Source organism: Alexandromys fortis, unplaced genomic scaffold (genome assembly GCF_014885135.2).
Source record: "Alexandromys fortis isolate MF-2015 unplaced genomic scaffold, M_Fortis_MF-2015_v1.1 scaffold_78, whole genome shotgun sequence".
Taxonomy (NCBI): domain Eukaryota; kingdom Metazoa; phylum Chordata; class Mammalia; order Rodentia; family Cricetidae; genus Alexandromys; species Alexandromys fortis.
Window position 1 is genome coordinate 5,872,502 of NW_026067977.1, and position 24,945 is coordinate 5,897,446.

Sequence of the window (24,945 nt, forward strand, 5' to 3'; positions counted from 1 at the left end):
GGGGCAAAATGACCAAGGTGCGTGCAGCCGGCTCACAGTTACCGTGACTCATCAGGGCTCAAGGCAGGGAGGCGCTGCTGTTCTTAGCACACCTTCGCTTTATGCCTGACTGTTGCTCATTTTTGTGGTTCTCAGTGAAATTCTGCGTAGTTTTGTTTGTTTGTTTGTCTGTCATTGTTGTTTTCAGGTAAGAAAATGCTCCGGTTGCTTTTATGAGTGGAAAAGAGGAAGACATCAAACAAAAAACTCTGTGTGTGTGCATGTGTATTTTTAAAAGTGTATGTATAGAGGCGGTCAGGGGAGATGGCTCAGCAGCAGAGTTTGTACTGCAGCAGCTCTCTCCAGTTTAGACTCTGAATTTAGTTCCCAGCACCCACACTGGGAGGCTCACGACTGCCTATAACTTCAGCTCCTGGGGACCTGATGTTTCTGGCCTCCTTACACACACACACACACACAAATGATAAAAGAAAAAAGTAAAAATATTTTTAAAACACACATGTAAGTACTTAAGGGAAGCTGGGGAGGTGACTCAGAGGTGAAATGCTTCCTGTGTAGACAGGAAGGCTGAGTTTGTAACTCTAGCCACTACCTAGGTTTTTTTTTTTTTTTTTTAAATAATGGTCATAGTGGCACCCTCGTAATCCTGTCACAGAAGACAGAGACAGGAGGATCCGAGAGACTCTCCGGCCAGGCAGTCTAGACAGTTTGTATGCCCTGGCTTCAGAGACCCTGCCTCAAGCAAACAAACAAAGGAGGAGAAGACCAGCGGAGAGAGATGTTCGATGTCGACCTGTGGCCTGCATATGCACACATTCCGCACACAAATCAATGAACTGGGAAATGCAATCAAATAAAGCACGCATAGGTACCTCCAGCCTCTCCTCCCAGGCAAAACTGGCAATGAGGAGTCTCATCCTCACTTTGATTCAGCTGAGGTTATCCTTTAGGAATCCACCTGAGAGCGGTGACGCAGCTGTTTCCCTTCAGGTAATAAAAAAACAAACAAAAAAAAAAAAAAAACCCACAACTGCAGAAACATTCAGCAGCTAGATCGAGATTTTTATATTGTTTTTAACTTAAAAAGGTTTACTTCTTAGATTTTATTTATTTTATGTGTATGAGTGCTTTGCCTTGCGGTATGTGTGTGCACCACCTGCATACCTCATTAGAGGGCAGAAGAGGGCGTCAGCTCCCCTGGAACTAGAGTTATAGATGTTCCTGGACTCCCTGTCAGCGCTGAGAATTGAACCTCCGCAAGAGCCACTCGAACTCTCCATGGCTGAGCCAGCTCTTCCGCCCCTTGCTTTGCTTTGTTTTGTTTTGTTTTGTTTTGTTTTGTTTTGTTGAGACAGGCTGGATTGAAACTCGGTACACAACCCAGGCTAGTCTTCAATTCATAGAATCCTGCCCCCAACCCTTGCCCTGCGCCCACCCCCACTGTTAGGGTCACAGGTGTAAACCACCACACTCACCTTAGGTCAGAGTTCTTTCGTTCCTCAGTCAGCTGGTTGTAGAATAATGGTGGATATTGTAGCTATGGAGGGAAAGCACAGGGAGACTGAGCAGGAACAGGAGACACAGGAGTCCGGGGCACTCTCTTCTGCTCTCAGGAGCTCAGCCAGTTAGTTCTACTGTGTGTGGAGACCTCGTGCATCTGATGAGAAGAAGCTGCTGGGAATGCCCACCGTTAGGGACTCATGACTAAATATCATTGGACCTGGGGTTTCTGAGGCAGGAGGATTGCCATGAGTTCAAGGTCAGCCTGGGCTACACAACAAGATCCTGTCTCTAAAAAATAAACAGAAGAAGCAGGTTGGTGGTGGTACACGCCTTTAATCCCAGCACTTGGGAGGCAGAGGCAGAGGCAGACGGATCTCTGAGTTCGAGGCCAGCCCTGTCTATAGCACGAGTTCCAGGACAGCCAGGGCTACATAGAGAAACCTGTCTCAAGAAAACAACAAAAGAAAAGAAAAAAAGAAACAAAAACCCAGAAGCAGTAACAACAAATGAACAACTCAGAGTTGGACTGTCTGCCCGTCTGTGCTTAAGACAGACCAGGATGCTTGGGCGGGGCATTGTGTGTGTCAAGTCAGACAACAAGAGCGATTTCCATGGTAACGGCTTTGATGCTGTGGGGGAGGATAAAGGGAATCTCTGCCCTCAGGAGTGGTTTGAAAAGTTCTCTGGTCCTCTGTATGCTCAGCCCACGCATCTACTCCAAATACACTTACGGCCACACTCACGCTTGGTGACAAATCACATCCCAAGGACTGACTTCAAGGACCAGCTAGCTACTCACACTCACCCATCTCAGCCACACGGGTGGAGTGGGAGTGTATACTGTGTGCTGGGCTGTGAACAGCCAGTGTGCCCTAGCCCGGTCACCTGCCTCCGTCAGTGTCGAGGCTGAGCTCGTTTCTATACATTCTGAGCATCATGCTCGATTGAGGGCGTGGAGATGCCAAACTCCACAGATGTAGGAATGCCAGCTGCACACATACCTGCACAACCCCATCTTTACACGAGGGTGCATGTGCAGTTATCTTGCTGAAGTTCAAATATAGTAGCTGCATGAGCTGGGGAAGGAGCAACTGAACTGATGTGGGCCCTGATGCATCTGAGTGGCGTCGTCTGCTCCGGGCCTTTCCCTTGGACAGCCTTAGGCTTTATGTCTCTGGGTTTTGTTGTTGTTAGATATCACAAGAGACACCAAAAAGGATTTAAAGGTACACAGGCACAGGATCAAAAGAGAAAACAAAGCTCCCTGGTGTGGGAGTCCCCTCTGTGCGCTGTGATTCGCATTAATGAATAAAGAAACTGCCTTGGCCTGTTGATAGGGCAGAACTTAGGTAGGCAGAGTAGACAGAACTGAATGCTGGGAGGAAGAAGGGTGGAGTCAGGGAGATGCCATGGATCCTCTGCCTGAGACAGAAGCCAATTAGAATCTTTGCCGTAAGCCACTGCCATGTGGCAATATACCAGTTAATAGAAATGGGTTAAGTTAATATAAGAGTTAGCCAATAAGAAGTTAGAGCTAATGGGCCAAGCCGTGATTTAATTAATACAGTACCTGTGTGGTTATTTCGGTTCTGGGCAGCCAGACAGAACAAGCAGCCCCCTCCAACAGCTCCCCAAATACAGGACTCAAATGCAGTCATCAGTTTCTAGATTGCGAGGGTACACTTTTAAAAGGCTACAGTAAAACACATTGCAAAGACTGACAAAAATTTTCCACGGAGTTTATTTTCATTTTGAGAGTCCTGTGGTCTCTTCCCAATGACTCAAATATGTTGTCACAGCACAAAGATAATCATAGCCAGTAATAAGCACATAAACATAGCCTATAGCCTATGTTTCAATAACATTCATTTGAAAAAAAAAAAAAAAAACCAAAAAAATATAATTTGCACAAGACATAAAGAACCTGGGAGCCCCAAGATGGCATCCCAGTGCCACAGGCTTTCCATTCTCTTTCTGTTGTTCTTGTTTTTCTTTTGACAGGGTCCCTGTGTGGTCCAGACTGGCCTTTACCTCCCCATCCTCCTGTTTCGGCTTCCTAAGTGCTAGGGTCGTAGGTATGCAACACCAGGCCCAGTTTGCCAAGGACTGACAGGGCTTCATGCTGCCTCCTCCAGAAAAGACCAAGATCCGTTCTTCTCCAGGCGACATCAGTCTTGTTCCATTTTGTTCTGAGGTTTGAAGTCCTGAAGTGGTGATGTTCAGCCTGCCCCCTTCCTCCCTCTGTGTATTTCCTCTACCTGTTCCCATTCCTCTACCCTTTCCTCTCCCCTCTATTGCTTGCCCTCCCAGCTTTGGGTGATTCTAGAGTGGGACTCTCACCCTGTCTTCCTTCTCAGTCCCCATCCATTCCGGGGTACAAAACGGGATACATAATGGTGGGAAGAACTCAGTGTTGCTTCGCTGGGCAGGGCATGCCATCAGCTTGTTGTGTGACTGCGTGTGACCGAATTACTTAACCTTCCTGAACTACTCTCTCCTCGGCTGGCAAATGCAAGGGTTGGCTAGCTGGCTTCTCAAACACCTCGCAGCTGTAATTCTGTGGTTTTAGGGAGCTGCAGTCTCAGTGCTGTGGAGCTGTCTGGGGTTATTACCCAGAATGTCACTCACAGACTTTAATGAAACTGCCAGGAGGCCAGCAGTCATCAGTGACGTGATTTAAAGTTGTCAACTTCCCTAAGGCCTGTGGAGCTGAGGGTCTCGGGGTTCCGGCGAACTTCAGAGGCTCTGAAGTGCCTTCACCAAAGAGGGAGAAAACTGACTCCAGGAACCTCATGGTCCGAGAAAACTCATTTATTTCTAGACTGTTATTTGGATAGCTACAAGACACAGATAGATTTGGACTTGGTTGGATACGGAATTTTGGGGAGCTTGAGGTGGGGAGGCAGAACAGTTTCTCTTCTTTGCCAGACCTTCTTATGGGGTGCTCTCCTGGTCATACACAGACACCTCAGAGTTTACCAAATAAACTCAACCTCATGGCCAGGTCAGGAGCAGGGAAGGCCTGGAGGACTTTACACAATGAATTGGGGGCCAAGGGAGGTACAGAATCAGGACACTAAGGCAGGTGGGGGCTGCGGGAAGCTGGTAGCTCTCAGGAGTTTGTGGGCATCACCTCCACACTTCCCACTCCAACCCCAGCTCACATGGATGGCACAGCTGGTGTGTGTGTGGGGGGGGGGTGCTGAAGCAAGACCTTGACAGTGTCCAGGAAGGAGGGACGAGAGAGCCCCCCTTTTCTCCCAGCGTTCCGTCACTAGGCTCCACAGCAGCCTGCAGAACCTGCCTTCCGACCTCCAGGAAAGCGGGCTTTCGTGTCTGCTCCACCAAAGCTGTCTCATTTGTAACCTGAATAATTCACCCGCCCATCTCTCCCTGCGCATTAGGAGAAAAACAAAGCCAGCCCTCACCCTGTGCTCAGGTTTCCAGGGCCCAGAGGGCAAGCCAGGAGGATGAGAGGCCGTCCCAGGCCTTCAGCTGTCCCTCGGGTGTCAGGGGTGACAAACACCTGAAATGGGTCACAAGGTGTTTCTTCCACCCTAGAGCTCAAGGTGGCATTGACAGCTCTGAAATGTTTTTAAAACACAACAAGACAAAACAAAGGATATGTCACAGAGACTCAATGTGGTCCGCAGAATATAGCAGATTCATTTTCCGGCTCTTTCCAGAAAATATTTGCCAACCCCTCCACCTGTCCTCCGACCTCCACTCTTCAGTGTGGAAGGAGACTGTGACAGCCTTTGGCCTCTCATGGGCGCCCTAGCCTGTGGTCCTGCTGTATGCAGAGACTGTTAGAGGCCTGCCTTCTGAACTTAACATTACTGCTCATCTCATTTAGCAAAAACAAAAATAAGCCCCGAGATGGGGTGATATCAGAGTCTTAGTCAAATGCTTAGGGAGATAGGGGAAGCTAAGACTCCATCCTAAACTATCCCTGATTTGCCTTCTCAGGGATGGGGCATCGTCCAGGCTGGTCTCTAACACACCCCACTCCCTAAGGCCTTGATGAGGAGTGTAAGCCGGGATGCTACTCCCAAGCCATCTATCAGGCCAACCTGAAGACCTTCAACTTTGAGCTGTACTCTGCCTAACTCGCTGCCTTCCAGGTACCTATCTAGGGAGATGGCTGAGGCTCTCAGAAGAGAAGTGCCAGAGGGCAACGAATGCCAGCTCACAGTGCTACAGCTGCAACTGAGCCGAGTGACCTCTGGGCTATCGTGGGGACTGGTTGGATCTGGGGGACTGAGATGTACCCCACTCTGCAGTGTGTAGAATTCTGGACTTTTGTGGATGGGAGATCAGTGGCCTCACTCAAAGTCCCATCTCCCAGGAAACATGCTGCTGCTATTTAGACAGTGTTTGCAGGGTTCCGCTCTCTACATTAAATTACCATGAAGACAGCCTGGAATCTCAGCATCTGAGTTTTGGAAGCTCGGACTGTGAGATCTTGGACAAGCCATCACATCCCTCTATGACTCAGTTTCCTCATCCACTAAAACAAGCAAAAACAAAAACCACATGAAGTTCAGGTGGGGATGGTCCCAAGGACCTGTCCATCCCTTGGACAGCAAAGGGTGTGAGCCACACACCCTGCCTCTACAGAGCTGGGCTAAGGAGTTGTTGGAACTCATCTCTACTTTCCAGCACTGACAAAATAGATTCCCCTGGCTTGGCATCAGGGGACAGTGTCTCCTTTAACATCTTAGCATCTTGCCGGGGGTGCAGGACTTCATGACTTTGTGTCTTGTGATCAGGAGACAGTCAAAGATCAATGAGACTCTCATCCACCCATCCCCACCACACCCATGGCAGGTAGCTCAGAGGCCATGGTACCACACACTTTAAACTGTTTGATGTCTGTCATCCACTCCCTAACTTGACAAGATATTCCTTAAGGACAGGATTACGCCTTTGTTCATAAGAGAGCACATATCTTAAGTATGTACCGAAGATACAAGCATTTCTGCTAAGCAGCAGACTAACTTGCCAGTCTGATGTTGCATTTGACATGGGGCACATGGGACTACATGTCTGGGTAAATGAGTCCTCACATCTGCTGGCTGGTGTGACCAGAAGTCATTCTTCAATCCAGACAATCAAGACAATCCAGACTGTCCTATCTAAGCCAAGACCCCGAGGGTTATCGTGTGACCTAGAAAGCAAGTGGTTAGAAGGTTAGAGAAATCAACAGAGAGTCAGCCTTTGTAGCATACCAGAGAGCACTGGGTCATGCAAATCACTTAGAGGTCACTGCTGCTGGTCTCCTAAAGCCATCCAAGCTGGACACGGTGGCCTGGTGGTCCACGCTGACGTCACTCAGACAAGTGTCACCACTGTTTGCTTCTGAGTCACTACACAAATTGCAAAGGTTGTGATCTACCTTTTAGGCCACAAACCCTACCCTGTAACAGTATGGCAAATGTCCCAAGCTCTGTGATGGGTCCCACTTTGCAAGTCTTGATAAGCATCTCAGAATGTCTGTCTCCCTTTGCTGCCTATAGACAGGCTTTCCAGTCTTCTAATCAGCCAAACCCTCTTCTTTTCTTTCTTTCTCTCTCTCTCTCTCTTTCCTTCTTTCTTTCTTTCTTTCTTTCTTTCTTTCTTTTTAATTAAAAAAAATTTTATTGTATGCCAGTGCTCTGCCTGCTTATATGACTTTATGTCAGTAGAGGGCTTCAGATCCAACTTTATAGATGGTTGTGAGTCACCATGTGGTTGCTGGGAATTGAACTCAGGAACTATGGAAGACCAGCCAATTCTCTTAACCACTGGGTCAGCTCTCCAGCCCCCTTCCTTTTTTTTTTTAAGTTTTGTGCATATGGGTGTTGTATCTGAATGAATGTCTGTGCACCACATGTGTGCCTGGTGCCTAGGGAGGCCACATAAGGGTATCGGATCCTTTAGGACTGAGTTATAGATAGTTGTGAGCTGCCGTGAGGGTACAAGGAATTAACTTTGGTCCTCTGCAAGAGTGTTCCTAACCACTGAGCCATCTCTCCAGCCCCCAAACTGTCTCTTGCTGTAGCTAGCTACGTGTGCTATGATACCCCCCCCCCCCTCTCAGAATCCTAGAACCTGTTTTTGCTTCTGTTTGTTAACCTTCTTGCTGTGCACGATGGGGACAGGGTCAGAGACACTGCCTTGGCCTGTCACTCATTTGCACAGACGACGATGACAACGACATGCAACTAATTAGCCAAGGCACACATGGAACTGCTAAAGAGTTTGATTAAATTTTAATTGCCCCCCTGTTTTGTGGGGCAGGCAGCGAGCCATGGTGATAATAATCTTCTTGGCTGCTGTCACTGAGGACAGATCAATTTGACCAGAGGAGGGCAGGTAGGAACTACGGGGAGTTAATGGCCGTAAGAGCAGTGTAAGTGACAGGGGACAGTCCGCGGCAGAGGTGGCAGGCAGAGTGGTTACTGGGTCTGGAATTCAGATATTAGAAAAAATTCCTCCCTGAGTGGCCTAGGGAATTTCCTAGGTCTCCACTTTTTCCTCCCTTAGGCAATCTCTCTCTCTCTCTCTCTCTCTCTCTCTCTCTCTCTCTCTCTCTTTCTTTGTTTTTTTTTTTAATTATTTATTTATTATGTATACAATATCCTGGCTGTATGCCTGAAGGCCAGAAGAGGGCGCCAGACCTCTTTACAGATGGTTGTGAGCCACCATGTGGTTGCTGGGAATTGAACTCAGGACCTTTGGAAGAGCAGGCACCGCTCTTAACCACTGAGCCATCTCTCCAGCCCTCTTTGTTTTTTTTTAAGACAGGTATATGTAGCCCAGGATACCCTTGAACCCCTGACCTTCCTTCTGAGTGCTAAGATTCCAGATGTGTGCCACTAGGGCCTGCTCTACTTTCTTTTTAAAGGCCTGATATTTTCTAGTAGTAAACCCATGCTAAGCAAAGAGGAGAAAGCCAAGGCAGGCAGAACGTCAGCTTTGCCAATAAGGGCAAACCGCACCCTTGGCAGCAGTGCCTAGAGTGGAGACAGACTCAGGAGACTGTCTGGAACGTGTTCTTATGGGTCACATGCCGCCCATCTCATGGCGCTGCCGTCCTGGCCCTCCAGGGCTTGGCCCCTGTGCTGCCCCAGGTGAAAGGGGAACAGGCGGGGAGGATGAAGCACCCACTCCAATACCTTGGTGGTTTTGACCTTGTGTCCACTGCTGCAGCTCCACCCTGACAGGTCCGGGAGCACCTTGCACTCCTCCCCCAGCAGGCAGGGCTCCATCTGACACCACCACTTCTGCAAGACGATGGCAGCTGTGGGGCGGGAGGCAGGTGAGGCTCTAGGCTCTGGGAGAACCCCACAGCTGGTCTGGGAATGGGATGTACCTGCCCACATAGCTTGAGCTTTGATGACCAACTTTCCTTCTCTTCCCCCTAACCTGGGCTGTCCAAGGGGGCAGCACTGTACTTAGGCTGAGGGCCGGGGACTATCCCAATCAACTTCCTCACTGCCTCACACCCAGAAGGCAGAAGGACACCAAGCTGGGAGGCAGGTGATGCTGAGTCTGAGGCAGCTGTCCCTAGCAGAGAGGTACCACCGTCAGTACTCTCCTTAGTGCATACAAACTGCTGTCCAAGCCACGTCCAGGAGTGTAGAAGCTGGCATGCGGGCTAGCGAGGGTAAGCATGGTGATCCAGATGCTGCCAGAGCGTGGGAACGCAGGTGTGGGCAGAAAGGAAGGGACGTGGGTGTACCATATGAGGGATCACATGTGACCCTAAGGAGAAGGCACAGGTAGGCTGGAAATAAGAGGGGGCTCATAGAAGACCTCTCTGGGGGAAGATGTGGGCCGAGGAACTAGTGTGCGGGAATGCATCCCTGTGCGTGTGAACCAGATGGCAGGTGTGTGTGGCCTGTAACCAGAGCTTTCTTCCTCTAGGACACAGGGCAGGTCATGTCTGCCCTCTCCTCCAAGACGATCTCCATTACTTGAGACTGATAAGGTAAACCCCAAGATGGCTATGAAACTGGATCCTCAGCAGATGGGGAGGCCTAAACAGACTTTCTTATCTCTGCTCTGGGCCTCCTTACCCACCTGGCTGCGCAGGGCCTGGCCATACACTCACCATCCACGCAAGAGGGCTTTGCCCTTGTAGTGCCCGCCACCTGGCCAGAGAGGCAGGCACACTTGACAGTCTGGGAGCGCTCCTCGATGCGGTTCCGGTTGCAGCAGCGATGCGCAGAGATCACCTCACAGGTGCCCTGCTTTACCAGGACTGAATGGGCCAGCAGGGGAAGAAAGGTCAGGAGATGCAGGCCTCCAACCTGCTCTCCTCCCTCCCACCCAGGTGCAGGTTCCCAATTTCTCCTCCTAGGTCATTTAAGAGGTACCCAGAGCTGGGGATGCAACTCAGGGGTAGTGTTTCCTAGCACAGAGGCGCGGGCTCAGTTCATACTTTCAACATGCACACATACAGAGAGACAGAGAGAGACAGATGAGAGAGAAAGAGAGAGAGAGAGGGAGAGAGAGAGAGAGAGAGAGAGAGAGAGAGAGAGAGGAGACAGAGAGACAGACAGAGAGAAAGGAGAGAAAGACAGAGAGACAGAGAGAGAGACAGATGAGAGAGAGACAGAGAGAGACAGATGAGAGAGAGACAGAGAGAGACAGATGAGAGAGAAAGAGAGAGAGAGAGAGAGAGAGAGAGAGAGAGAGAGAGAGAGAGAGAGAGAGAGAGAGAGAGAGAGAGTTATCTAAAGGTAAAAGAGAGAAGAGCAGATGAAACCTTGTGTTACCTCCCTACCCCACCCCACCCCACTGAGGCCACACTCATGACTCTTTGAAAGCTGGAGTTACACACCAGCCCCCACCTTCCACTTTCTCAGGGTGAGGGCAAGGGCCCCAGGGCTTACAATGCGTGGGGGAGGATCATCCGCTTACAGAGGCTTTAGCCATCCCAGAAGGAAAACCCCAGAATTAGGCCAGGAGACTAGACTTAAGCCTCCACCGAGGGCCTCTCACTGTAGAGCACCTTCCCTCTGGAAAGGATAGTACCAATGTGTCTACCCAGACCTTCTCTGGACCGGGCCGCAGAAGAGGGCAGTTTCCTGGGTGGTGGCCAGAGGAGTCACCTCTGCAAAGTTTACTCTGCCCCAGAGATCTGCCTGCTTTGTGGGGTGGGGTGGAGTGCCTTCTAGCTCTCCAGATGTCCTAGGAAAGTCCTCTCTAGTCTCTCACCACCTTCCCCAAACCTGTGGCTGTGGGAGGCTGCAAGGAAGCAGAGGCCAGCCGTGTCCACAGCCAGGCCAGGCACAGCGCTAGCACCCAGCTGCCTGGGCTCCAGTTGCTCGTGGTCCGCTCACTCATCCTATGGAGAGAAGTACATACCCCGCTTAGCTCAGGGCAGATGGTCCCCTGCACTCAGGTTCAGCCCCTTCTCTGTGCCCTGCTCTAGAAGCCCCAAGGGTAACAGAATGCGTACCTTGTCCCCAGGCAGCTTGCAGCTAGAAAAGATGCCACTGTGGGAGGCGACGAGTGATACAGAAGGACCAGGGGACAGGAAGGCAGGGCCTGTGGAGGAGACATTTAAGAGATTTTGCAGAGCGAACTAAAGGGCTGTGCCATGTGGGAGACAATGATGCTGACTCCCACTTTTTGAGCTCTCCATCCAGACACCTCACTTGTGTGCTCTTGACTGCATTCTGCTGCACAAAGGATTGCCATTGCCCATGTTACAAATAAAGCTCAAAAAGTTTGGCTATGACCCCCACAGGCGTCAGCCAAGGAGCGGAGGACACTGTGGAGAATCTGAAAATGTGTTCCCTCCAAACTGCTGGGAATACAGAACACAACACAACACAACCAAAACCATCCAAGAACTTTGCAATGATGTGTGCGGTAGACTCTAGTGAGAATCCAGTCTTATGGGGGAGGGGGGGACAACAAGCAGGAGGTGTGTACACACACGGCAGGGCGTGTTTTACTTAATACGTACACACCATGTCCGGAAAGTGTGCATTGTTTGCCATTAAAAAGGGAAATTTGTTTCTTGTCTAGAAGATGGAAGTAGGAGGAAGAATTATTTTTTCCCACCAATTTCTTTCTTTTTATGTATTTGAGTTTCAAATCGTGGGACTGTAGCAGCAGTGCAATTCAATCTGATATGATTTAAATTTTTTTTGTTTTTTTTTTCGAGACAGGGTTTCTCTGTGGTTTTGGAGCCTGTCCTGGAACTAGCTCTTGTAGACCAGGCTGGTCTCGAACTCACAGAGATCAGCCTGCCTCTGCCTCCCAAGTGCTGGGATTAAAGGCATGCGCCACCACCGCCCGGCTCATGATTTAAATTTTTGAGAGAGAGAGAGAGAAATGCTTGTAATCCTAGCACTTTAGAGGTAGCAGCAAAGGGAGATCATTGGTAGTGTGAGGCCAGCCTGGTTTACACAGTGAGCTCCAAGCTAGCCAGGGCTAAATAGGAAGATCCCATCTCAAACAAACAAAAGCAAAACACGGGGCTGAGGGGGATGGCTCAGTGAGTAAGAGGACTTGCTGAGCAAATGTGAGAATAGCAACACAGATGTAAAAATCTAGACGATGTAAAAAGATCCCTGGATCACTGGACAGCCTAGTGATGGATTCAGGGAAAGACCCCGTCTGAAGGGAGTAAGGTGGAGAGTAACAGGGCAGGAGGCCTCTGCTAGACAGCTTCCCCTGGCCTTCACGTGGGTGCACACGTGCATACACCCTGCACACACACTAAACTAAATAAAGGAAAGAAGGAAGAGACAAGCCTGGGCTAGAAGTTAAATGTTTTGCTCGAGGTTGACAGCACGCAAACTTGGGACCCAGAAGTCTACCCTAGGCTCATTGCTCTCTTCCTCCTTTCTCCTGGGAACCAAACAGGACCTCAGACGTCTATACCAGAGGGTGGGTAAGAACCAGAGAGAAACAGGGAAACGGAAGCACAAAGGCGCTGGGAGAAACTAGCCACAGATGAGGACAGGAAGAGCCCCAGGAGGTCTGGAGGTCAAGGGTTGGCCTAGATCACTGGCCCCAGCAAGTGCCAGCTCAGACTAGGAATACCAGGGGCCAGACCAAGAGACATAGCTGCTCCCTTGGAGGAGATATCTCCAGCTGTCTCACTTACCGTTCCTGGAGTCTTTAGGCTTCTGTCTGTGCATCTGCTGGTCTCAGACTCATTCCACCTGGATAAGTAGGGAGCAATTTGGAGGTAACTTCATAACAGAGAGAGGCCAGACCCCTGCAGAAGCTAAGAGAAAGCTTGGACTTGGATGAGAATAAGGGATTGGGATGGACAGCTTAGGCTGTTCTTGTGGCAAAGGCAGTTATTTCTGCTCTGGGGATCTGTCCCTACTCCCCTGCCCTTCTCCCCCAGACTATGGAAAGCTGAGGGGGAGGTGACCTGAAACGAGAGGCTGGGTTTTCCTTTTTCCCAGGAGTGAAGCAGACAGAGGTAAGAGGCTATAAGGACCAGGGCTGTCGTCTCTCTGGTCTTGGGACAGAGATAGGTCAGAGAATCATGCAAAGTCTGACAGCTTTGTCTTCCCTGGGGGAGAATCCCGAGGTCTCCAAATTCCCCTTGCCTCCACCTCCAACCCATCATGAGCCTGGCTTCCAGGACTCTTCTGGAGCTGGCTTAATTCTACAACTGTCCTTCCAGAGGGCTAGCCTAGCGGCGCAACAGGTCTCAGCTTCAGTGCACAGCCCACAAGAGCTTCTCCATTCTCCCCCAAGGTCCTGTCCTCACCCAGTCTCCACTGAGAAGTAATACTGAAACACACAAGTGGCCGAGCTCTGGAAAGGCCTAGAGAGGGGAACGAGGGTGGTGGAGAGGGTGGGTGTGTTTCCACCCTTCTAGATTTGCCTCTTTTCCGAGTGGGTTTCCCCTTCCAGTCTGTGCCAGGTGGCGGGGAGGGGGCTCATTTTGACTATTGCAAACACCGTTCTTCTCTTGGTGACATCCTATTTCTTTCTGGGAGTTCCCAGGGTCCCATCCAACTCAGGTATTTCTCCTAAGTACTTCAATGCTCAGAGACTTGGGGGAGATGGGGACTCAGGATTTCGGGCATTCTATTCTCTCCTCCTTCGGTGCTGGAGGACGAGGCTTCTGGGATTTGCTCTTCAGCGTCTACCTCAGTTTCCTTGGGCTGTTTTCCCCATTCTCCAATTCAGACTAAGGTGATGCTGAAAGAGCTGCCTGCAAGGGGTCAGCAACAACATTTGACCTTGCTTTGCTTGCTCCTGTCCCCTTTCAGCGCCCATTCTTAATCCTGGTACCCACCTGCTCCAGAGCAGTGGTCCTGGTTCAACCTTCTGGCCTGAGGTCTTTGATGCCTCTGAGCTTGTGATCGAGACTCACAGAGGCGGGCTCTTCCCCGGAGTTGCCAGGTCGGGTGTTGTCTGGTCCCGAGCTCCGTCTGTGATCGATCAGTCGTTATCAAGTTGCTGTGCCCCAGGAGAACAGGGCAATGGCTAAGCCGGCATCCCAGTGAACTCGGCTCTGAGCACCGGGATGCTCCGGGCCTGGACCCACCAGCCCTGAGAGGAGGGAGAGGTCAGCCGGGTCCTCCAGAGCTTGCGGCCTTCAGACTGGCGAGCGCGCAGCCGCTTGTCTTGGGAGTCGTCCCTGCTGCTTCAACCCTTGCGGGTACCGCTGCCTCCTTCGAGACAGCGTGGGGCGCTCTGCGGGGAGGATGAGCGCAACTGGTACGCAGCGGCCTCTGGTGGCGCAGGGCGAGATCAGGGGTAGAAGCCCACGGGCTCTGTATTCACGGACGCGACAATTAGAAACAGGTCCCTGAAACCTCCAGGAATGTGGCCCCCAGCCCTGTGGTTCAAGGGAGTTAGGTGGTGTTCTGGTAGGGATTCGGGTGGGCGTTGGGGCTAGGAGTTGTCTTTACCTACACCATCTGTAGGCTAATATTTAAATCTGAGCTCCTTAAATCTTAAAATCCAGTTCTTCAGACCACGCAGAGCAGCTCACACATATAATCCCAGAACTTGGGAGACTGAGGCAGAAGAATTGTCACGAATTCTGGCGCAGCCTGGGCTGTAGTGTGAGACCCTATCCAAAGGGAGGAAAAAAAGCAGAGATAGGGACAGAGGAGGGGCAGGAGGTTGCCTGCAAGTTTGAGGACAGCTTTGTCTATACGGTTTACACGGGGTTCCATTCCAGCGAGGGCTGCTTAGCCAGACCATATCTCAAAATGAAGGGAGGAGAGCCGGGCGGTGGTGGCGCACGCCTTTAATCCCAGCACTGGGGAGGCAGAGGCAGGCGGATCTCTGTGAGTTCGAGGCCAGCCTGGTCTACAAGAGCTAGTTCCAGGACAGGAACCAAAAACCTACAGAGAAACCCTGTCTCAAAAAATCAAAAAAAAAAAAAAAAAAATGAAGGGAGGAGAGAGTGAAGGGGAGCAAACCCATTTCTTTGTTAGGACATTGCGGTGTTATTTGAGCTGTTTTCCAGGCTAGGAAGCTAGGACCACTGTGTTGGAAGATTCTGATGTTGCACCAAGTTCTTTACCACAGGGTTTCCCATCTGATACCACAAGGGAATTACATTAAATTCTTCCAGCACAGAAGGTCTGCCCTTCTACCCAGAAGGACTAGGGGCAGTACCAGGGTGGTGAACCAGACTGGAGGGCATCAAGAGGCTGGCGAATGACCCTGTGAATACCAAATATGACTTTCATCTTGGGAACCACATCCGAGGTTTCTAGTGTCTTCACCAGAAGAATGGTAAGTAATCCTAATTACAAAATTTCAACAGGTTCATATTTTGGATGCATTAAACACTTGAGGGCAGAGGTGATTTGTGAATCTGTCTCCTCACAGGAAGGAGGTGATCACCTGTTATCGTAAGGAAGATTTGGGGAGGTGGTAAAGTGTAGAGGAGAAACAAAGAATAAGCCTGGTTCCAGGTCCTGAGCACACAGACTGGGACAGGAGGTGGGGTCTCCCCTCTCTTTCACTCTCTCTCTTTCCACTGTGTAGGTGCTGGTGATCGAACCGGGGTCATCAGGCTTGGCACCTTTACCTAAGTCATTGCCCTTGCCTCTTAAAGACAAAGTCTCAATATGTAGCCATGGCTGGCCTTGAACTTACCATGTAGCCCAGGCTAGCTACTAACTTCTGATCCTCCTGCCTCTGCCTCCTGGGATTGCAGATGTGTGCTACCATGCCTGACTAAGAGGGCTTGTTCTGAGGATGCTCTGTTTCCCTCTGTGGCTCAGGCCTGGTTCTCCTCTGCCACTGAGGGATATCTCTCAGCTCCCAGGAGAGAACACATCTCATAAATGTGCGTTTCCTGCTTTGCTTCCCCCCCCCCCGCCCCTTTCCTCTCACCTTCTACTGCCTCAGGGAGAGGACCTCTCACCAGGTGTGGAGAAGTCAGGATGGAAAAGGTGTGATGGTCCAGGAATAGGTGGGAACTTCAGAGGTCTGAGAATCCTCAAATTTGGTTATGGATGGGAGCCAGAATGGCCAGAATGGTTCCAGGGAACAGGGGAGCAACTGACCTCAGGGGTCGAAAGGCCCTAGCTCTGTGGCCCATTTTGGTGGCCACATCACAGATGCTGTGGAGAGCCAGGAAGCTGGATGGCACCGGAAAGTGATAGGTAAGCTGTCCCAGAAACACCGAATAATAAAACCAGAGGTTATTTTTTCTTCCTCCAGTCTTTGGCTTCCCACCGAGACTATGGAATTTATCAAACAGTTGGCTTCAGTTTTTCTCAAACATGAAGAAAACACCCGTAGTGGCAGTCTGTTCTTTGTCCCTGGACGCCTTTGCTGCTGGTTTTGAGTCTGAATTGTAACCAGTGCACCCCAGCTCCACCCCGGTGACCTCATCTTTCTCCCCAAAACTCGGGCATAATTTCAGCAGGTCTGTGTACTTTGTTTGAATGACCACTGCAGAATTTTTATTTAGAAGTGGTCAAGATGACCACCTCTTTGGGGAGGTGCAGGTTATCCCAGGGTATGAGCAGGAAGCACCAACTGGGAGCCTGCAGGTCGAATTACAGCTATGAACTGTGGTTCCTTCCCTCAAGGGCCTTGACTTCTGTGGAGCCGTATGTTGGGGATAGACGGGGACATGATCGACTCTCTAATCCAAAGTGTAGGGGCAGACCGCTTTCGGAAGCAGGACAGTAACCCTCTCCCACCGGGAAGGCAGAAAAACAGCCCACCTGAGCTGGGTCCAGCTCTGTTCTAACAGTGGGCTTGCCTGCAACCCAGACAAGCTTTTAAACTGGCTTTTGTCTCCCCCTGGCGGTAGCCAGAGACCTTGCTCAGCACCAGGGCTCTGCTGGAGCCTCTGAGGGGTGGGAATTTAGGATTCCCGCTCCCTTCTGAGCCTTTCTTCCTAATCTAGAGAAACTAGCATCGAAACAGGTTTTGACATGTGCATGGCTCTCTAAGTGGCTGTGTGATTCTTGGGCAAGTCTAATAAAATAACAGGCGACTGTCCACTCCCGCCTCATCTGTAAAATGGGTGTGACCCACACTGTGGTGTTTGTGCAGCAAGTCCTCAATAATTGCAGTTATTTATTATGCCATTAGCCTTTGAACTAACTGGCCAGCAGAAGTCTAAATATGGAGGAAACGTTCTGGGAAAGTGGGATGGGGGTGACAATCATTCTCTAGAATGTGAAGGTGACCTTTGACAGAACAGTGCCCAGGATTTTGTCCCAGGACTCCCGACCTGGAGAGGTCAGCTGCCGGGCTTGTATAGCGCTGCTCTCTCTCTCTCTCTCTCTCTCTCTCTCTCTCTCTCTCTCTCTCTCTCTCTCTCCCTCTCCCCCCTCTCTCTCCCTCTCTCTCCCCTCCCCTCCCCTCCTCTCCCCCCTCCCATTCTCTCCTCCTCTCCTCTCAATTCAACAGCTACAGCCTGAGGTGTTATCGCACCAAGTGCTTCACAACCAAGTGGATGTTTCGCTCTGAAGTCATCAGCTCCAAAGCTTCCATGCTGGCTGGCCACCCCGAACGGAACGCGAGGAGGCTGCCTTGCCCACCCCTGTCACAATAGGTAAATTCTAACGGATTAGATTTAGCGGATGTCTAACCTACAGAACGACTGAAATATTTCCTTCTCTCCGCTTCCTTCCCACAACAGACCCCTTCCCCTGTGACACTCTGGCCGAACGACAACGGGATGCCGATAAGAGGCGGGGAGTTGGTGGGGGCAGTTCCCGCAAGATTTAGAGCCTGGGGAAGTTTGGCCTGGATCAAGAGAGGGCACCACCTACTTGGAGTCCTAGGGGCGGGGCCTCTTAGGGGGCGGGGCCAAGGCCAAGGGCGGGGCAGGGAGGCAGCATGCTAAACCGGGTGCGCTCGGCTGTGGCGCACCTGGTGAGCTCGGGTGGCACTCCGCCCCACCGCCCTAAGTCTCCCGATCTGCCCAACGAGAGCTCCACGCCGCCTGCCGCCTCAGAAAAGCCTAAGAGCCCCCCGGCGAGGCCTGGGAGCGAGGTCAGGGCACCCCTGAAGACCGCAGAGACTCGGGCGAGCTTCTCCAGACCCACCTTTCTTCAGCTGAGCCCCGGGGGGCTGCGACGCGCTGACGACCACACTGGCCGGGCTGTGCAAAGTCCCCCCGACACCGGTCGCCGCCTGCCCTGGAGCACAGGCTATGCCGAGTGAGCACCCCTGGTCTCCCAGCTGAGGATGGGACTCCTACCCTCCCAGGAGACGCGTCCCGGCCACTGGGATGCGTCCCCCGCACGACTTTCCGGGGACCTTCCCAGGAGTCTTCACCCTTCCAGACCTCTCTCGGACGGGGTGCAACCTCAATAGGCTTCTTCAGGACCTTTCCCACCCTCCCCCTCGCCGGCTCAGGACAGTCCCCTCCTAGGGAGAAGGCATGGCGCACCGACGATGAGTTGGCCGGTTCACAGTCGCCACTTGCGGTTCACAGGCTAAGGGAGGGGAGGTTCGAGAAGGAGCAGTTCCTCCTTCACGGGTGATCACGGGTGGAAAGACTAGTTCACTCGCTTCCTGGCCCCAGCGCCCCAGTTCCAAGTCCTTCTTACCGGTCCCCTCCCCCTCCACACCCAGAAATAGCCCGCAACACCAGAAGGCCGCCGGCTTCCCGGGGCGGGGGAGGGGTCCGCCTTCGGCCCGTGATGGTTCCCTTTGGATGCCGGTCTGCAGACAGACAGATGCTGGTAGGGCAAGGAAATAGACCCCTTTGGTTCGCACCGGCCGAGCGTCAGCGTGCTCCGAAAACATGAATATTTTTCAATGCATCTTCGGGAAAAACCGAGTCAAGCCACCAGGGACATGGGGGCACTGAGGTCGTGGAGGGAAATGGTGGGTGGCCCCTCACCCTCACCTCCTCTCTCGGCTTCCCACGTGGAAGGAGTCTATAGCTAAGAGACTCTTGCCCAGTCCAGGTAGACCTTCTTTTCCTCTTACCCCACTTGGGCTGGAGCACTTCCACACTACAAAAGAGATCGGAACTTTCACTGGGTGGTTTTAGGGTGAGGGTGGATGTGCTCAAGAATCGCTGGCAGAGTTGGTTGAGACTAGAGGTAGGAATGTAAATTTTTGATTAGTAGGGAAGTAAAACTTACTGCTCCTGTCTGGCCACACCCCCCAGCACCACCTTCCAGAAAGCCTCCTTTGCCCAAGGATGAAGGAACTGAGACAGGCAGTTTCTATGAGGTGGTACATTCTGCCACCCAGACATTACTTCTCGCTGGCCCCGCCTTCTCCTCTTCCCTCTGGCTGGAAGCCCAGGCAGCTGTGACCTTTTTCAGCTTGGCCAGCAGGCAGGAGAGGATGTGTGTGTGTCTAAGGTGGGGTTATTCCAGGACCTAGGCTGGTGTCTAACCTGATGTGGGACCCTCTCTGGCCTGCCAGGGTCATCAATGCTGGCAAGAGCAGGCACAATGAGGACCAGGCTTGCTGTGAAGTCGTGTATGTGGAAAGCCGGAGGGGTGTTTCTGGGGCCTCCAGGGAGCCTCCCCGGAACCAGGTAATATTTTATCCTCTTTCCTAACCTCCAGAGATGTGGTGACACCCCTCCCTAGGGATTTTGGGCCCTGGTTCTAAATCCAAGAGGTGTAGAGGTTCTATCTCTATCACAGAAGCTCTAAGTGGCTTCAATTAGATTAGTTCCACGTGAATGTTTACTATTCCATTTAAAACATAGCTGCTCATGTATTTATGGATGATTTAACTAATCATCAGTGCTGATCTTTGGATCCTTCATATTTTGAATTTGCCTTTTCTTTCTCTTGACACAGTAGGCCTTGCATGAATAAGTGAATAAATCTTTTACCTTACTATTACACTCAGATCTCCTATATGATTTTTATATGGGTGCTTACTGGTTTGTTCTGCCCTGTCACCCTTGTCCCCCACTGACTTCCGACTTTTCCTTCACCAGGGACTCTGCTTCTACTACTGGGGCCTGTTTGACGGGCATGCTGGTGGCGGAGCCGCTGAAATGGCTTCCCGGCTCTTGCATCGCCACATCCGGGAGCAGCTGAAGGATCTAGTAGAAATACTTCAGGACCCCTTGCCACCTCCCCTCTGTCTCCCATCCACTCCAGGAACCCCAGGTTTCTCAGATCCGTCACACGTGGTCGGCTCTCAGGCCTGCTGGTCTCCACAGAAGGAAGTCACCCACGAGAGCCTGGTAGTAGGGGCCATCGAGAATGCCTTCCAGCTCATGGTGAGTGGGTGGGTGGCCTGTGCCCGTCAACACTGTGTGGTGGGAGTCAGTGGATGGGTGGCCCCCAGAATCCACACCACCTCTGAAAGCCTGAGCAGAACCTGGTCCTGTTACCCTCTGTGGTCCTTCTCTCGCCCACTCTGGCCTGCAGAGGCAGGTGAGTGACCCCTTTGACCCTTCCTCACCTGGCAGGATGAGCAGATGGCTCGGGAGCGGCGTGGCCACCAAGTGGAGGGGGGCTGCTGTGCGCTGGTCGTGGTGTACCTGCTAGGCAAGATGTATGTGGCCAATGCAGGTGACAGCAGGTGAGTGGCCATGTCAGGGGCCACGCTCTCCAGGATGATGGGGAAGCAGACAGTCAGGTGGCAGTGGGTCAGGTATAAAAGATTCGAGGGGTGGGGTGGGTGGGGCCGTGACAGCGCTAAGGCAAGGTTGGAACTATCTACAAGGGAAGAAAAGGTGAGGGCCCGAGTGAAGCCCCATCAGGTTCATTATGGGGAGGGTCTGATCCTTCTGGAATTCTCCACGAAGGGGTCTGAGAAAGTCAGATTCAAGCCTCGTCTGTCTCTGGGCAGGGCCATCATTATCCGGAATGGTGAAATCATTCCAATGTCCCGGGAGTTCACACCAGAGACTGAGCGCCAGCGTCTTCAGCTGCTTGTAAGTAGGGGCCAGGTTTACTCTTACATCTTTCCGTACCAGAAAGCTACCTACTGGGACTGTCCCGGGAAGTGGGCTGTGGAGTGCTGGGTGATGCAACAGGAAGAGGTCTGCGCTGCCATTTGTCGGCCCTGCTGAGGAAGGAAGCAGAGCCAGAGGTGGAGGGTGGGAACAACAAAGGCTCCAGCAAGGGCGTTACCTTCGAGCGTCCTCTTGTGGGTTCTCTGTCTGCGTTGCCTGGGACTGAACCCTGCTTTGTGTACTTTGCTAATGGTGTGACTATGATTCCTGCCTCACAGGCCTTTGTGAGGGGTGAATGGGTTAACTTGTTTAATATTAGAGGAGAAGTCTGCAGTACAATGGAAGGATCGGCTATAGTTTAACAGCTCTGTGTTGTATCAGAGTGTCATATGGGTGTAATGCCCTCTCTCCTGTCTGGCCCCTCCTAACCTCAGGGCTTCCTGAAACCAGAACTGCTAGGCAGTGAGTTCACCCACCTGGAGTTCCCCCGAAGAGTTCAGCCCAAGGAGCTGGGGCAGAGGATGCTGTACAGGGACCAGAATATGACTGGCTGGTAACACTTCCCTCGGAGCTGGGGCCGTTCCCATGGCAATGCAACCAGTCCTTCACCAGCAGTGAGGTGGAAGCTGCAGGCTGGGGCAGGCTGGGAGTCGGGGATACGGCCAGTCCTTGGAAGGCCTTGTGTGTGGGGGAATGCTGTTCAAAGGGGTTAGGGGCTTTGCCACCTGGGTGATGCCTCCTCTGCTCCTCCCTTCCCAGGGCCTACAAAAAGATTGAGCTGGAGGATCTCAGGTTTCCTCTGGTCTGTGGGGAGGGCAAAAAGGTAAACCCTGTGGTGGAGGTGGGAGAGGGCATGAAGGCCCACCACAGCTTGTCCAGGGAGGTGGAGGTTTCACCAAAGAGTAGGTGTGGGAGGGGTCTATGGTCTCCGTGAGTCCGAGAGAGGAACTAAAGAGCAGTCATTTTTCTCCTTTCCCTCAGGCCCGGGTCATGGCCACCATCGGGGTGACCCGAGGCCTGGGAGACCACAACCTTAAGGTCTGCAGCTCCACTCTGCCCATCAAGCCTTTTCTCTCCTGCTTCCCCGAGGTGAGCACACCTTCCCTTCAGGAGGCCCAGGCTGGCTTTGTCTCCGACCTCCCTGTGGAGCAATCCTCACACCTCACACATTTCCCCCCTCCCGCCCCAGGTACGCGTGTACGACCTGACGCAGTATGAGCACTGTCCAGATGATGTGTTAGTGCTGGGCACAGACGGCCTGTGGGATGTGACCAGTGACTGTGAGGTAGCCGCCACTGTGGACAAGGTGCTGTCGGCCTATGAGCCCAATGATCCCAGCAGGTAGGGGGTTGCCTGGAAGGGACAAAGGGGAACAAAGCCTGGAGACCCACATATGGGCCTGTCTCTGTCTTCCTGTACACATGTCGGTACATGAATGCGCACATGTGCTCCTGGCAGGTATACAGCTCTGGCCCAAGCTCTGGTCCTGGGGGCCCGGGGCATCCCCCGGGACCGTGGCTGGCGTCTCCCCAACAACAAGCTGGGTTCCGGGGATGACATCTCGGTCTTCGTCATCCCCCTGGGAGGGCCAGGCAGTTACTCCTGATGGGCTCAGCCCCATCCCTCTCTCACTGCCACCCCAGCCTTTCCATACGTCTCCCGGTCCCAAAAATGAAGTTGTGTTCCTGCCTCTTGAGTGGCCATTTAATTGACAAAGGAAAGCCCACTAGATCCAGAATTCCAGCAACTGACAAATAAACCAGATGGATAAAGGTGTGTGTCATTCTTTGCTTGACTGGAACCTGCACAGTAGGTGATGGAAAGAACAACAGACCATTCCTAAAAATGTGACTGCCCAGATTCGTCTACTGCCCTCTTTGCCCACTCGGTGTGCTTGCCGCGAGTGGCTGCATTTGCCTCATCCAGCTGCGGTTTCTTCCATCTGCCGATACCCACCAAGTCTGTGTGTCTGGCCCAAACCTTTGCTGAGCTTTAAGACCCATGCCTCCAGTCATCTCCCAATCCTCTCCTCTGTGGTACTCTGGTGCTTCCGAGCAGTGCACCTCAAACTGAAGTGACCATTTCCCTCATAAATAACAGTTCTGCTTCATCCTTTTATGGCCACCGTCATGACTGCTCAAGTTAGTAATCCCGCAGTTGGCCCTACCTGGCTTATGTATCTTCATTACAATTCTCAACTGCTTCAATCATGTGGGCCATGTAACGTTTTGGGAAATCAGCTGCCTGTATGATGGTAGATGCAGTGTAGCCCAGCTGTGTCCTAGGCTGCGCCAGCTCAGTTTGTGTAAATATACTTATTGCTCTTCATACAGGGATGGAATTCCTCAGCAACACGTTCTCATAATATGTTTAATATTAAGAGATGTGTGACTCTGCTGTTGATTATTTAAAAAATCTTTCATATTTGCCTTTATTCCTGCCTCCCTAGTCATATTAGCTCTTTATGACACCAACTCCCTAATTTCAGAGGCTCCTTATTGTGCCCAGAACAGACTTGAAGTTGGTTCTAAGCAGGATCGGGTTGCTATTTCCTTCTCTGGCTTCACCATCTTCCTCCAAACTCTGTGGGCTTGTCAGAGCTCCAGCTTGCTTTAAATCTCACATTACCATTTCATGCCTATTTCACCTGTCCTCCCGGTCTGGATATCCCCCAACCCCTACACGCTGCGAAGGCAGTTACCCTCCAGGATTATAACTGCCCATAGGGGGAGCCAATGGGGAGTAGCCGTGAAGAGCAGGGACTCTCAAGTCCGACTGTTTTGCCCCAACACCCCTGTAACTTCTGTGAGCCTCCATGATGTCTCTATAAAGTGTAGATAACAGTACTGCCTCATAAGAACTGTGCGTAGTTAGTGTGGGTAGGGTGAGCAAGGTTCATGTAATAACGCTTCAATCAATGTTAGCTACGTTAGGTTGCCTGTGTTCTTCATGTAGGCTGTTCGTTATGTGAAGGCAGAGACGTGTGGTTAGTAACAACTCTGTTCACAGCCAACCAGCGCTTACTGAATGAATTAAAAGGCTCAGGTGCCAAACTGCCTTTCACCACCTCAGCTGCCTGGTTTGCCAAACGTGTGGTTTGTGCTTCGGATCCTGAGCAAGTGACTTCGTACGTATCTGCCTGTGTTTGAGACAGCTTTGGCAACCCTGTTCTCTCAGGAGTGCTAGGTTACAGGTGTAAGCCCAGAACCCAGCCGTACCTGCAGTAGACTTCACGTGACTTCTAACATGCGTTTATTCGGCAAGTCTTGGTTGAAAGCTGTGATGAGCAGAACTTAAGTTAGACGGTGCAGAGGGCAGGTTGGAGGAGGAGCATGGGGGGGCAGCGGGGAGCCAGCACCTGGGTCTAGGTGCCCTGTAGGCCTGACTGTAAATTTGATTGATTAAAAAAAAAAAAGATTTATTATGTATAGTGTTCTCTCTGCATGTGTGCCTGCAGGCCAGAAGAGGGCATCAGATCTCATTCTAGATGGTTGTGAGCCACCATGTGGTTGCTGGGAATTGAACTCAGGACCTCTGGAAGTCTTGACCAGTGCTCGATTGATTGATTTTTGAGACAGGGTCTCATGTAACCAAGGTTGTCTGGAACTAATTCATAAAGATCCACCTGCCTCTGCTCCTTAGGACCTGTCATGGTCCACCTCACTGTAAATTCTTGCTGTCACAAATCGTTTGCCAAACCGCATCCCTGGGCCTCAGTTTCTTTACAGGCAAAAGGGAATGGGTGAGTTTATTCCAGAGACCTGCGTGTTTAAAGTATCCAGCACTTGCAAATAAAATACTGATAGACTTCCTCTAACACCCACCTCCTGGGCCCTTTATAAGGAAGGGCATACAGGATCAGGTAAGTAACTGTGAAACACATCAGACTGGGCTCAACAGCACAATACAATAGGAGTATGAGCTCAGTTCCTAGTTGGCGAAGCGGAAGCACTTCCAGGAGTGTGCTCCTCACAGGATATAGGGAAATTCCCGGCGAAGGAAGCAAGGGCCTTCCTTGTAAGGCGACGACGGTGGCTGGGGACTGCACATCGCAAAAGGCCTCCAAAGCTCGGGATAGCGTCGTGTTACACTTAGCG

At 51.6% G+C, this 24,945-nt stretch overlaps 2 protein-coding genes across 4 annotated transcripts; one reads left to right on the top strand and one right to left on the bottom strand.

Moving 5' to 3' along the window:
• Positions 1–3,523: 3,523 nt before the first annotated feature.
• Tafa3 (TAFA chemokine like family member 3) lies at positions 3,524–14,557 on the bottom strand. Of its 3 annotated transcripts, XM_050157588.1 has the most exons (8): positions 14,024–14,557; positions 13,772–13,907; positions 12,617–12,674; positions 10,955–11,043; positions 10,725–10,840; positions 9,602–9,751; positions 8,664–8,788; positions 3,524–6,673 (listed from the first exon to the last, which is right to left on the bottom strand). In XM_050157588.1, the coding sequence occupies exons 5-8, from the start codon at positions 10,837–10,839 to the stop codon at positions 6,662–6,664; spliced, it is 402 nt and encodes a 133-aa protein (XP_050013545.1). In that variant the 5' UTR covers position 10,840; positions 10,955–11,043; positions 12,617–12,674; positions 13,772–13,907; positions 14,024–14,557; the 3' UTR covers positions 3,524–6,661. The 3 variants fall into 3 exon arrangements, with proteins under 3 accessions (XP_050013545.1, XP_050013544.1, XP_050013546.1); XM_050157587.1 differs by having other exon boundaries at positions 13,772–14,557; XM_050157589.1 differs by having other exon boundaries at positions 3,524–7,952; positions 13,772–14,557.
• Positions 14,558–17,783: 3,226 nt separating this feature from the next.
• Positions 17,784–23,905, top strand: Ppm1j (protein phosphatase, Mg2+/Mn2+ dependent 1J). The gene is made up of 10 exons (XM_050157596.1): positions 17,784–18,125; positions 19,351–19,465; positions 19,880–20,167; positions 20,360–20,472; positions 20,743–20,827; positions 21,283–21,401; positions 21,608–21,671; positions 21,830–21,937; positions 22,038–22,189; positions 22,307–23,905. Exons 1-10 carry the CDS (start codon positions 17,803–17,805, stop codon positions 22,452–22,454), a joined length of 1,515 nt encoding a protein of 504 aa, XP_050013553.1. The 5' UTR covers positions 17,784–17,802; the 3' UTR covers positions 22,455–23,905.
• Positions 23,906–24,945: the final 1,040 nt, after the last annotated feature.

Excerpts from the sequence above, each read along its gene's own strand:
- Tafa3 (XM_050157588.1), bottom strand. The coding sequence starts at position 10,839 with ATGAGTGAGCGGACCACGAGCAACTGGAGCCCAGGCAGCTGGGTGCTA. Across the intron at positions 9,752-10,724 it reads GCAGCCTCCCACAGCCACAG|TCCTGGTAAAGCAGGGCACC; the intron begins GTTTGGGGAAGG and ends TGGCCCATTCAG. Across the intron at positions 8,789-9,601 it reads AAAGCCCTCTTGCGTGGATG|CTGCCATCGTCTTGCAGAAG; the intron begins GTGAGTGTATGG and ends CCCGCCCCACAG.
- Ppm1j (XM_050157596.1), top strand. The coding sequence starts at position 17,803 with ATGCTAAACCGGGTGCGCTCGGCTGTGGCGCACCTGGTGAGCTCGGGT. Across the intron at positions 20,828-21,282 it reads GCCAGCGTCTTCAGCTGCTT|GGCTTCCTGAAACCAGAACT; the intron begins GTAAGTAGGGGC and ends TCCTAACCTCAG. Across the intron at positions 21,402-21,607 it reads GACCAGAATATGACTGGCTG|GGCCTACAAAAAGATTGAGC; the intron begins GTAACACTTCCC and ends CTCCCTTCCCAG.